Source organism: Dipteris shenzhenensis, chromosome 8 (assembly GCF_047967505.1).
Source record: "Dipteris shenzhenensis isolate YYH24624 ecotype China chromosome 8, Dip_SZ_1.0, whole genome shotgun sequence".
NCBI classification, from domain to species: domain Eukaryota; kingdom Viridiplantae; phylum Streptophyta; class Polypodiopsida; order Gleicheniales; family Dipteridaceae; genus Dipteris; species Dipteris shenzhenensis.
Window position 1 is genome coordinate 1,086,857 of NC_141603.1, and position 13,330 is coordinate 1,100,186.

The window sequence follows — 13,330 nt, forward strand, 5'->3', positions numbered from 1 at the left end:
TGGAAACTCAGTATGTGTTGTGTTTTTACAGGATGAGTTTGGGCATGTTTCTTGGATTCATCTAGACATATATAATACCTACACAACGTACCCTCTTTAAAGGATGGGTTATAGCAGCTAGCTGCCATTGCGGTACTGTTCGACGCTCGAGCTTAGAAAGCCCAGTGGGGCAGTCTGCCAATTAAAAAACTGTCAACAGCCTCTTCAGACATGGGATTGCATGGAGAGTTACATGCTGACTTCAGGACTTTCTCGATGAAAAGCGTTAGCCGTCCAATAATGTCATGTTTATATCCTATTTGAAAACTTTGTGAGTTCAGAGAGACTCCAAATAGGAAAAGCGGAAGCAGGAAACCAACGAGCAATAAACTGCTTGTATGAAAGATATACTCGGTATATTTTGGGATGAATTTTGAAAGTCCGAGTGTTTCTTCAAAACAAATAGGAAGCCAGATGTCTGTGTGTATGAAGTAGCCACGCCCGGTAACAAAAATTCTCGTATACTACTGTCAAAGCCAAGCTTCGAAGTAACAATTCTACAAATACAGGTATAATACTGATGCACAATCCAATGTCACAATTCATGTGGAGGCTACCAAATCTTTACGGCGAGCATTTCGTTTACTTGTAATCAGGAATGGCTGTCAAAAATGGCTAGAGTCCAAATGCCAGCTCTCCAACGCTCATCATATGCTCGCCAACTTCCCAGAGACGCATGTCTTATGGTCCCTCAAATTGCGGACAAGTGCTGCAGCCTGTAAAACGCATTGTCAGCATCCTGACCGAAAAAGTAACAAGGAGACAGTTGAACGCACAAGCAGTTGCCAGCAATAGCTCTTGCAATGCATCTACCAAAGCTTCTAATTTAAACCTATATGGGTTGCCCTACAATTAGTTCCATTGCCTTGAACACGAATGCGTGGGTGTGTCGTCAATAATTTCTTGCTTCGAGAGTAAGTAATTCAGGGTGAGATGCATCACCTTGGCTTTTGCACTAGCGTTCCCCGACTGTGAAAGAGCCACTAGAGAAGGAATAGCCCCTTCTTGCAATACAACAGCCCGATGCTTGGTGCTATTCGTGCACAATTGTAGTAGAACTGAAACGGCCAATTCCTTTCCTCGCCGTGAGCCTGCTTCGACCATTTCTACCACATGAGTGACACCGCCCTCTTCCACTAGCGCTACTCTTCCCTCCTGAATCGTGACAAGGTTACTGAAGATAGCGATTGCTTTGTCAGCCATCCCAGAGCGCGGGTCTGCCATCAAGTCTACTAGGAGCTTTGGCGCACCGGAACGCACAATCCTCTTCTGGTTCTCTTCGAATGAAGACAAGCTGAACAGAGCCGTCGCTGCATCCTTCTTGCCTCTGATTGACCCCTTTGCTAGAAGATTCACCAAGGGTGGAATCGCGCCAGCCGTACCGATCGTTGCCTTGTTTTCCTCGTCTACAGATAGACTGGACAGAGTCAAGGCAGCGTTTTCCATGGCCTCGGGGCAACCTCCGCTCACAACTTCCACCAAAGGCCTTATCGCTCCTGCTGCAACAATTCGAGATTTGATTGTATCGTTGATCGAGAGGTTGAGCAGCGTTGTCACAGCGTGTTCCTGCGTGGCGAGGTCATTTGAGTGTAGCAACGCAACCAACGGCCCAATGGCTCCTGCATCGGCTATGAATGTCCGGTTGTCTTGACTGTGCTTTCCAAGCAGTCTCAATTCTGCTGCAGCTTGCCTTTGTACGTCCGAAAGTCCCGACTCCAAATTCCCCACGAGCCTCTCAACGAGCATGATCAAGTCCCCGGGACTCCGGGACAATGACTGCGACGCTGGGAAGACTTTAGATTCGTCGGAGCTTTGCCGCCGGCGCTCTCCTGTTCGCCCACTCTTGGCCCGAGCAGCTATGTGGCTACAATGCTGCAACTCCGACGACGCTGCTCCGGAAGCGAGCTCAGCGAAGCCGCATGAGGCGGTACTTTTCCAGCAAGATTCGTCGTGGGATGCGTGAAGCAAGCGGGAAAGGGCCGCGGAAGAAATGGGCGACCCGCAATCTGAGCGGGAACGGGATTGCGAGAGCCTGTGGCAGAGGCGATGGCGGCAAGCGGTGGAAGAAGGAGGAGGAGGAGGAGGAGAAGGAGTAGAAGGAGAAGGAGTGGAAGTAGAAGCAGGAGCAAAGGAGCAATGGGAGGGAGGGGGGGAGGGGGAGTGGAAGGGGAAGCCATGGGGGATGGAGTCGAGGGGGAGGCCATGGGAGAGGAGCCAGTGGGAGATGAGGGCGGTAAGGGTGAGGTTGGGGATGAGGGAGAGGTGGTGGAGAGGCTGAAGAGTTTTGGGGCAAGTTCGATGGCCTGCGTCGAGCCATTTTTGGATGTTGGCTCGCTCGAAAGTTTGGCCCGATGCCACCACCACCGGATCCTTCATCACCCTCCCCGATAACCTGCACACAAAATCCTCCGGCACCATCTCCGCTTCCTCCACCTCCACCTCCATCTCCATCTCCATCTCCATTTCCTCCAATTTCTTCCCTTTCTTCTTCTTCTTCCTCTCCCCTTCCGCCCACCTGCTCCTCACCCTGCTGCTGCTGCTGCTGCTGCTATCCTCCCCCTCTTCCTCCACCCCTCTGCTCGCATCTGATGGCGCTTCGCCCACTTCTCCTACCACTCCTTTCCCTCCTCCTCCCTCCTTACTTGCCACTCCCATTACGCCTTCGCTCGCTCCCCCTCGGCTCTCTCTCGCACACTCTGCTATACGTACTTGCGCTGCTCGCTCTGCCTCTGCGTCGCAGTATCGCTTGCACAATGCATACACTCCCTGTAAAGATTAGGTGGGCACTGTGCCGCACTGTGCAGTACGTGTGTGGGGGCTCCAGTAGCCCGCCACAAACAACAGTGTGATCCGTGTGTGCCCCGTTCCTCCTCAAAACCTGCTCTTAACTCTCTTTTGGACACAAGACTGCCAGCTTTTGCCTCCAGCTCACACTCACTTGGACCAGCAACTCGCATTCAAATTGGTCTTATTCACACACGCACTTGGACAAGCACATCCCGTCCTACTCGCATTCAATTTGCTCGAATTGGGCGAATCTGTTCGACAACGGACAAAACTAGATATTGGATGAGCACTCAACAAATCACAAAACTTAAGTTTGTTTTTTTAAGAATTTACAGATTTTTTATGCAGCCTGCACCCGCCTCTACACCTGTGCCTGCCTCTGCTCCTGCTCCAGTGGATGACAAAATTGAGAAATATTTTTTAGAGGAATGTTGTAGGTTCATTGCATATAGTTTAGAGGTGTTCCAAGAATGTTGTAGGTGTTCATTGTATATAGTTTAAAGGTTTTCCATGAAGATTGCTTAAAGGTTTTCCATGAAGATTGCTTGGGTGGCTCTGATCCACCTGGAGTGTGGGTAATAACACCCTCAATTGCTTCTTTGAAAAAAAAACACCCTCAATTGCTATATGTTTTGAGGCATTAACTTGATTAATAAGAATATGATATGAGGACTCTCTATTTTGCACTCAATTGTTACTTCGAAAGCACGATGAAGTGCCTTTGTTAAATCAAAACTCCTTAAAGAATGTATATTTTTCATTATTTGACCATTTGTGTTGTTATAAGGAGTCATCTTAGGTTATGATAGCATGATGAAAGTGCAATGGGCTTGCATTTATCTACACTATTGCAAATTTTTTTGAAAACATAAGCTTCACATGTTAAATCAAAACTCCTTGAAGGATGTATATTTTTCATTATTTGACCATTTGTGTTGTTATAAGGAGTCATCTTAGGTTATGATAGCATGATGAAAGTGCAATGGGCTTGCATTTATCTACACTATTGCAAATTTTTTTGAAAACATAAGCTTCACATGTTAAATCAAAACTCCTTGAAGGATGTATATTTTTCATTATTTGACCATTTGTGTTGTTATAAGGAGTCATCTTAGGTTATGATAGCATGATGAAAGTGCAATGGGCTTGCATTTATCTACACTATTGCAAAATTTTTTGAAAACATAAGCTTCACATGATAAGCTTGTAAAAATGGATGGCTTGAATCAGCCATAAATTTTTTTTCAATTCATCAAAATCCTCAAAACTTGTTTTCATTGATTTTATATTCGATTGTTATTAGAATACTAGTAATTTACAATTAGTATTATATTTGTGTGAAACACATTCATGATTTCTTTCTATGTGCACGCATGAAGTATGGCCTTATCTTGCTTTAGAGCTAGAATTAAGAAAGTGTAGCATAATGGAAGTCAATAAATTTTTTATAAAGGTGACAAATTTATTGAGAGTTGTGGTGCCATGAGCTCAAGATAAGGGCAAGGTATGAATGCAAGAGCATGCTAGCACATGGCAAGGAAGCATTGTCCACATGTGAGCAAGTAATGCAAGTATGTATCAGCTTCTATAAAAGGGATGTCATTTTCATGCAATAGCATAGTGCACGCTCTCAAGTCTCTTTATGAGTACAAGTCTCAATCTTGTAAGCTTATTGAACTTGAGTCTATGCCTACTTAGTTTAGCTCTTCAGCATGTGTGCAACTCGGATGCATTCACCTTAGATTGTTTTAGGCACACCTGAGGTACTCATGCTTTGACACAATATGAGAGCCTCCCCTTTCTTCATGAGCCTCGTATGTTTACAAGCTTAGTTTTAGTTTACTAGTAGTTCATTAGTGTTGATCTTATTCCTTCTTCCTAACCATCTTATAGATGATGAAGAGAGCTTTTTCTTTTATCCAAAAAACTCTCAATTTGGTTTCTTAATTACATTTTGAAATTAGTGTGACTCGTAGGGTTTTGTTGACTTTTTCACGTTTGTGTTAACTTGTCATTCACAAACATCATCTTCAGTTTAAAATTTCGTGAAAATAACATGATCACATTAGTAACTTGAAAAATTCACTTGTGAATCGAATAAATATACCAGCGTGTATAGGCATATAATATTGGTGATAGTATCCATAATACCGATGATGAAAGCTCAAATATCGATAATTTTTCCTATATTGCTACTGATAAATGTCTATATACTAGTGGTATTATCATGTAACGGCTATAATTTTGACTGGTTTTCCTACCATTTTTCAGGTATAGAAATCTTGTGAGAGCCACAAGTGCTCTCCATTCTAAGATGGGTCAATGGAGAAGGAATGGTCTTCCCATAGATAATTTGAAATGGAGATTCGCCTGTAGTGAAGTGCTTAGTATTGTTGTTGGCAAATTGTAAAATGTGTAAATATTTGTCCCATCTACTAGGTTGACCAGACAGGTAGGACGTAACATGTCACAAATAGTATTTTGTGTGACCTCAGTTGATCATTGGACTTGGGATGAAAAGTGGTGGAGAAGTCTAACTTCATACCAAGATTGTCAAAGAGGGCAGTCTAGAAGTTACTATAGAATTTACTATCTTGATCAAACACAATCGATTACTTTAGAAGGCCATGGTGTACAAATATGTGCTTGATGAATAGATGAGCAGCCTGAACGGTAGTCAAGCTCTTCTTGCAAGGGATAATGTAAGCTTGTTTGCTAAATCTAGCAATATTAGTCCAAATTATATCGAAACCTAAGCTAGTCTTAGGAAATCTAGCAATGAAGTCCATAAACATCTATTCCCATGCAGATGGATGTCAAACAACTTTCTTGCATGGGGATTTGCATGAGGAAATTTACATGTTACAATCGGAAAGCTTTGAAGAAAAGTGCAAAGAGCATTTGGTTTGCAAGCTAAAAAGGAGTCTCTATGGCCTTAAGTGTGGGGGCTAAAGGTCACTGTGTCTTTACCCCGGTTATGTACAATACTCAAACACATATATAGATGAATGAAAAAGAAGATTAGGGTGGTTCTGCACCCACCAAAACTTGTGGCTCTCTGTCTCTCTCTCTCCTTCTTCCGTTCTTGCTTCCGTTGAGAGCACTCTCAACTGGTATCATATAGGTGTACCGACATTGCGCAGAGTGATTCCATGAGTGCTATTCAGCTAGCACGGAATCTGGTTTTTCATGCAAAGACCAAACACATTGAGGTCAGGTACCATTTCTTGTACTTAAGGTGAGCACATAGAGCTTGTCAAGGTTCATACAAATGATAACCCTACAGATATGCTGACGAAAAGTCTACCTAGTCAATGGTTTGAGTATTCTTGTGTAATTGATGGGCATTGGATAGTATGTTCATGGCTGTTCTCACTTAAAGGAACATTGTTCTTTAAGTGAGAGGTTGTGGGGGTTAAAGGCCACTGTGCCTTAACCCCTTTTATGTACAATACTCAGACACACACCCATACATATGGATGACATAGAAGATTAGGGTGTTCTACACCCACCAAAACTTGTGTGCTTCTTGCTCTCCCTCTTTCTCACCCTCTTCCATTCCGTTGCCATTGAGAGAACTCTCACCTTCAACCAGTACTTTTTGGGACAATGATACCAAGAGATTGAGAAGGAAACTTGCTACTTCAAGCCACATGACAAGCAGTGCACAATTATGGTGGAGTGTGTTTGCGAAAATCATGCACATTCCAAAGACATGGGAAGAATTCAAATAAAAAATTAAGAAGCGCTATGTAATTCGAAGAGGATACTCGTAGGCATTGGCAAAGAATAAGGTAGATGGGCAATGAAAGTGTGGATGAATACAACAAGAAATATCTTTTTGCACTGCCCGTCATGGTATGTGCAATCAACAGAAAAATCTTGCCCACAATAGTTTGTATTGAATTCCATATATCACTTGACAATGGTGTTGGGCATTAACTGCTACCAAATTGATTGGTGGGAATGTACCGCTACTCTAACCAACAACGATCGCACCTCAATCATTCCAATTGGTAATGGGACCTCTAGTCTAGTATTGCTTGAGGTACAAAAATCTAATAAGAATCCCATGAGCCCACTGACCCCAACAGAAGCTTTCTCATCTACTATAGCTACCAGCCCAAAGGTAATTGTAGCTATAGCTACGAAGAGCAACAAATCTATTGCATCTTCACTGACCCCTCCAATGCCTCGTGTACTCAAAGGCAAGAGCTCCTTCTAGCTTTTGAAGGATTCAAATCCAGCATCAACCTCTAAGACTATGCAGGGCTAGAGTAATTTTGCAGCTTTGCCTCTCCACCCACTTCCAACATCAACAAAGGTTCAAGCTATGTGATCACAGAAATTTAGTTCTTGAAGACGCAAGACAACAAAGTGGAAATGGCAACACCACTCTAGGTGGATCCCCAAGAGGCTATGGGAGGCTCAAGGATTTTACAAGGGCCACAACCTCATATGGGTGCCTAAAGCTCGCAAGTCTTCTACTAATATCAAGTAGCCTTCAACATCATCTACAATAAGAGAAGCAATAGTACCACAATAACATGCCTCTAAAAATGAGGTAGACACACAAGAACCTACTATTGGGACCTCAAAGAAAAATATGGCTAACATATGACCACAGGAAACTCCCTTGTATCCGTGCATGATTATGCTATGAGAGACAACTACATAGGCAACCGCCACAACAGTCACACAAAAAACTGTCCTTAAAAAAGGGTAGCAACACAAGAACCTGCTGCAGCAGTGAGAAAAAAAAGTGAGACTCACTATGTTCCAAAGTGCCATCCACCAAAGATAGCCCCCGACTTTGGCGTTAGCATCGGCAATGAACATGATAGACTAACAAGAACCTGTTCTTAAAAAGGGGTACACGCACAAGAACCTATTGTCATTTCTATGCCATGGATATTGGATGGAAGCTCCAGCCTTCTCATAAGGACCATAGAGACTTGAAGGATTCTTAAGTCTATGCCAAACTTAAACTTGTCCTATTGCCAGTTGAGGAAGGTTCTCGATCGTAACAATTTGATACCACCGAACTCGCAACATCATTTATGCATGCTTCAAGGACGCAGCTCTCCATGATCTTTATAGGTGCTCTGAGCAAGTAAGCAGCCTAGAGAGATGCCAGGTACTCATCCATGCATTCTAGTTAGGTGAGAATAGCGAGTCAGCATTGTAGGTGGGGGTGATCACCCTTAGGTGAAAATAGAGTCCTTGCCATTAATTGGAAATTCATCTACTCAATCTTAGTCAAAATAGGTGACTAGGGTCCACGCTTCTGCATGCACTTCGCTCACAAGGTGACTAACTCACAAGCACGTGACTGGAGTCACACAATGATAAAGTCTACATTTTACTACCGCACCTTCCATATCACTACACATGCACTCACACTCACCTAGGTGAAGTCCAGGGAAGTCAGTCAATTAGTCAGATTTCCAGACAGGGCCCACATAATCAAGTCGATGCTTTAAAGCTAACAAAGCGGACTGATAACGCGATGACTGACTCGGCCTGCTATATGCCTAACATAGTGACTCACAACCATTTGTGCTAAAATTAACGCCAATCACTGCTATATGATCGCCACTAATGCTTTACTGCCTGCTAACACCTTGACTCTTAATGCAATGATACGCCATCATTCTAAAGACAACCGACTGTTATAATAACACTTACCCATTGCTTTATTAACACTGAGTCGCTGTGCCAATCCACTACTAATGCCAATCACTACTTCAATAACACCATTCACTATGCTAATGCTAAAGTTGACCCGTGACATTACCAGGTCCCCTTTATATTTAGCTAGCCTCATTTTGCAAGACCTCACTTGGCATTACCGAAACTCTGCCAAAAATTTTCTCAAATTTTTACAACCTCCAAATACTCCTAAATCACTATTACTTTTGCTTATAGTTCATGTCCACTACATCCTCACATTCTTTCTATCAGTGCACACAACCTCTTCTCCATCGAGGAACTCACCAACGAAGCCTCATTGGCATTTCCCCCCCTCCACTACACCTTCATCTTTCCGCAATGACTAACTAACTATACACTAGTATTAGTTGAAAAGAATGAATATAGGCAAACCCCTTTAGGGTTGTGGTTAGGGTTAGGGTTTCCAACAATTTCCTTTTTAACACTCTTTTGGGTTAGTGCTATGCACATATGATCACATGATGTTGAGATGAATCCCCAACAAGCTATACTTTTGATGATAAATACTTGATGAAGGTGCTTAGACCAATGGTCTCATTAATTGTCCATAGGGTTGGGATTAAAATATTATCATATTTTAGTCTTGATATAGATTTTTTTTTGGCTTGAAATTTTACAATCTAGAATTGATTAGTTCAACTCTCTAGGGAAATTACTTTACATTTTCTTTTGTATCTTCCTAGTATGCCTATATATATTACATTGTATACTACTAGGATCCCATTTGGGATCTTAATGTGGATACAGAAATTCCCTAAACTTGATTAGATGGCTAATAGCCAATATGACATGTTGTTGGCTACTTAAATGTTCCCATAATGCAAATGAGTAATAATTCCTAGTCTTAGTCGTTACTATTGCAAGTGGATAATCTCCACAAGTTAAAAGGATTATTTTAAAAATATAGATTTTGTGGGAATTGAGTGCGGCTAAGACATCTTTTGTTCCATGACTTGTTGAACATGCTTTCATACAACTATTACTATTTATCCTACATGTTAAGATGAGCTATGATTGATCATTTATCAAAGGAACCATGAGTGCTTTTCATTTTGTTCCCTTCTTAAGTATATTCACTACTGTATCAAAATTACCCTACATTTGTAACCATTCAAATTATTTTCCTAGGTTACTTTGTGATATCGTTATCTTTGCTTACCCTTACTCTACCTACAAATGGTCCACTCTAGCGTATTGAATTCATGGTGACTTTTTTATCACTATTTTGTTGGAGATAATATGTGTGAGAGAGAGTAGGACACAAGGATACCACACAAGATTATACACTATGTTCCATAAAGAAGGGGTTTATATACAAAGTCGTGCCTAAGGGATGATGAGCGTTATACCACATGTAGTTTATAATCTCAACACCCCTTCTTTAATTGCATCTACAACACTTGTTGGCTTAATTTTGTTCCACTTATCCTACTTTGTCCACCTTCTAATAATTATTTTTACATGGTAAGAGATGGATTGGTCCAATATTTCCACTCGAACCCTTGACCAGTTTATGAAGCCTTTATTTGACTACCCATTTTGTTTGTACTTATGTTATTTTATTTCTTGATGGCTATTGGGATTGTCTTCTAGAAATGTCTTGAGATTTTGTAAGTTCATTTTTTACCCTTAATAGTACATCTTGGGTATTTATGACCATTTATGGTCTCTTTACCTTTGGGATGAGCTACGATACTTCTCTTTACCCTATCTTATCTCTAACGATAACTTTTCATGATTGGTAAAGACCTTTTCCAATTCTAAAATTGAAAATATTATATATTTTAATGGGTCGAGCTTATATGTTTATTATGTTCTTAGGATTACACCTAAATTTCTATGATAATTTATTATTATTTAATCCTAAATGATGTACTTTATAACACTTTTGTTATAGATTCAATTAGAGGTCTTTTAATTCTTTGGCCATAAGACATAATGTTAGTTAGATTTCTTTAGCTAAAGGTTTTTGTAATACTTTGCATGAATGACATACTTATAGCCCACTATGTAATGTTAGCTAGAGATCTTGTAATACTTTGGTTGTAAGATGATGGGGCATTGTTTGGTGTGTGCAATGAAGGGTACTCCTTGGTTTCATACTTCTTGGATACCATGATGCATACCTCTCCTTAAACACAATGAAGAGTGTGATAATAAATACTGCGATGGGCCTGATAGTTGCATTGTGAACCCAAAGGATTGAAGAACTCATACGTCTTCTCATATAACCATCTTCAATACATGCTTGTTGGCCTAACAAAATTGATGACCTAAACATTTGCATGAATTTTATAGGCAACTTTCACAAGGAATAAAATTGGGCACAAGGAGGGTGAAAGGGAAACGGGAAGGCATAGAAAAGAAAGCAAGGAGGTAAGGGAAGGGATCGAAGGGGGGACTGGTATTGCAACACAAGGAGAAGTGAAAAGAGTGAGAAGGGAACAGTTGAGTGAAATGAATGGAAAGTGAAATTGATAGGGCAATAAACCTGAAGAGGGGAGAAAGATAGTGGTCATAGCACACAACACACTTATAGCAATCATATAATTTAGGGTCATAGGTCATACCTTTTGAGGGACAAGGCCTTTTATGTCTCCATACAAAGTTTGAGCAATATTGCACCTTTCAAGAGGTTGTTTAAAGATATGAATGGGCCCTTCCAATTGTAGACACATTTCTTTTTCTTTTTAAGATACTTTACCTCATATAAGAGTGCCAACACAAGAAAACTTTGGCACACATGGTCCCAAGTGACTATCATGTCAAGTCATGCTTCTGCAATTTACAACCCTATCAAGGGTAATATGAATGAAACATTGACCACTGTCTATGCTATGAATCTCTATGGTATGAACTACCTGAGCCCAATTCATTGGCTAACCTTGCTCAGGCATATATGACGGGGAGCAAGATGAGCCGGTGACTTCATATAGTCCTTGGATGTATAGTCATGCTTAACCAAGAGCATGACTAAACATGAGAAGAAATCATATCCAAGGACTAGCATGCTATTGGATGATTGATAGATTCTCAAGGAATATATTGCCTTAAGAAGAAATCATGTCATTACAGTCCCTCGATCTAGCTCTTTAGAGACAAGACATAGCTTCTTCTACTTTTGCCTTTGACTACTGGTCCCTAGTTTTTGCTCTTTAGAGCAAGCCACAACTTCTTCTACTTCTACCTCAAATTAATAGGCCATTTCCTCTCATTGATCCCTCTCTTTACTAGAGTTTCTTGACTTTATCAATGTATTCTAGATGTGGCATGATAGTTTTTGCTCTTTAGAGACAAGCCACAACTTCTTCTACTTCTACCTCAAATTAATAGGCCATTTCCTCTCATTGATCCCTCTCTTTATTACTAGAGTTTCTTGACTTTATCAATGTATTCTAGATGTGGCATGATTTTTTAGTTTCCTAAGGTAATTCATTCTATTATAGTTTGGATAATCCTTTCTAAGGGGATTCATTATATTACCAATTTGGGTAAGCCTTTATATCAGCCTTCCCCACTTGGATGAGGATTGTCAATTGGATTATATAGGGATTGGGTAGGATTCCCACCCATTGCGTAGAGGATTTCATTAGAGACCATTTTCAACCATCTATCATTACAGACCAATCTCAACCATCTATCACCCTTGGACCAGTTGACATCCTTCTTCTTTGGACTATGCAGGGATTGGAAAGACTCACCACCCATTGCATGAAGGTAACCAGAAAACAAATTTACCCATTTTTTACTCTTGGACGAGTTGACATACCTTTTATTCAAGGGAATAAGCTTATTGATAGACACTGTACTAGAACATGACTAGAACATGCAATCTTCATCTTGGTCACACCTTTTGCTCCAATGCTCTTGGATCATGCTGTAGCATTCACATTTTTATTTCAATATGGTAGAGTGGCCAATTGATAAAAAAATAAGAAGGGAAGGTGGCCTTTACCCATTAAAAAGAGCAGCATGGGAAGAGTTTGTCCTAAGAGTAAGAGGTAAATACTTTTAGTAGAAGGATGTATTCCACATGAATGATGATAGCTTACAATATTCTTGGTCTAGGAGAGGTCTTGTTCGTGCTAATATTGATGGAAAATTAGGCTCTTGATAGGAGGTAACACTTTCATTTCAACATGCACTGCTACTTTATACCATTGTCCTTCACATCAAGGAATTTTTTCAAATGACCTCCTCTTAGGATGAGGATTCTTGATTTTGTATATCTAGATGTAGGCTTGTTGAGAACAGTAAGGGCCATTGGTTCGATAGACCCCAATCCTCTTAGTCATGGGAAATCCATAGAGAACTTTGGTTGTATAAATGTTTGTTCTTTAGTAACATAGTCAAGAAACTATTGAACCTTTGTAGAGAGGTCCTTGGATCAGATCCTTGATGCTCACGACACTTTACAGATGTTGATTCCATCCAATAATAGTTATGGAGTAGCAAGAAGGACCACTTCAATTAGCATGTCATTGCTTGTTTGTGGCAGGACTTGGAGAGGTGATTCATTTATCATGCCGGGAGGGCTCACATAGTCAAGATCATATATATTGTACAAGGGATTAAATAGCACCTTGGATTCAAATTGCACTGAGTAAAATATCATGTATGCTAATAAGTGAGATTTAAATAAATGACAAATGGGGTGTATCATGGTAAGAGAGAAGCATTACAAGTTTTTTTTGCAAAAGAGAGTATTTATTTATGTTTTTAAAGTAAGACCAATAAGTCTTTACAAGTAAAGGGGACCCAAGTCACAAGG

General features: G+C 40.7%; 1 protein-coding gene across 1 annotated transcript; it reads right to left on the reverse strand.

The window, feature by feature from the left end:
• Nucleotides 1–391: 391 nt before the first annotated feature.
• Nucleotides 392–2,913, reverse strand: LOC147898931 (U-box domain-containing protein 3-like). The gene is made up of 2 exons (XM_087378657.1): nucleotides 982–2,913; nucleotides 392–755 (listed from the first exon to the last, which is right to left on the reverse strand). Exons 1-2 carry the CDS (start codon nucleotides 2,692–2,694, stop codon nucleotides 687–689), a joined length of 1,782 nt encoding a protein of 593 aa, XP_087234783.1. The 5' UTR covers nucleotides 2,695–2,913; the 3' UTR covers nucleotides 392–686.
• Nucleotides 2,914–13,330: the final 10,417 nt, after the last annotated feature.

Bases quoted from the DNA above. Each gene is read 5' to 3' on its own strand.
- LOC147898931 (XM_087378657.1), bottom strand. From the start codon at position 2,694: ATGGGAGTGGCAAGTAAGGAGGGAGGAGGAGGGAAAGGAGTGGTAGGA. The intron at 756-981 runs GTGATGCATCTC...TGCGTTTTACAG, and splicing joins ACGCTAGTGCAAAAGCCAAG to GCTGCAGCACTTGTCCGCAA.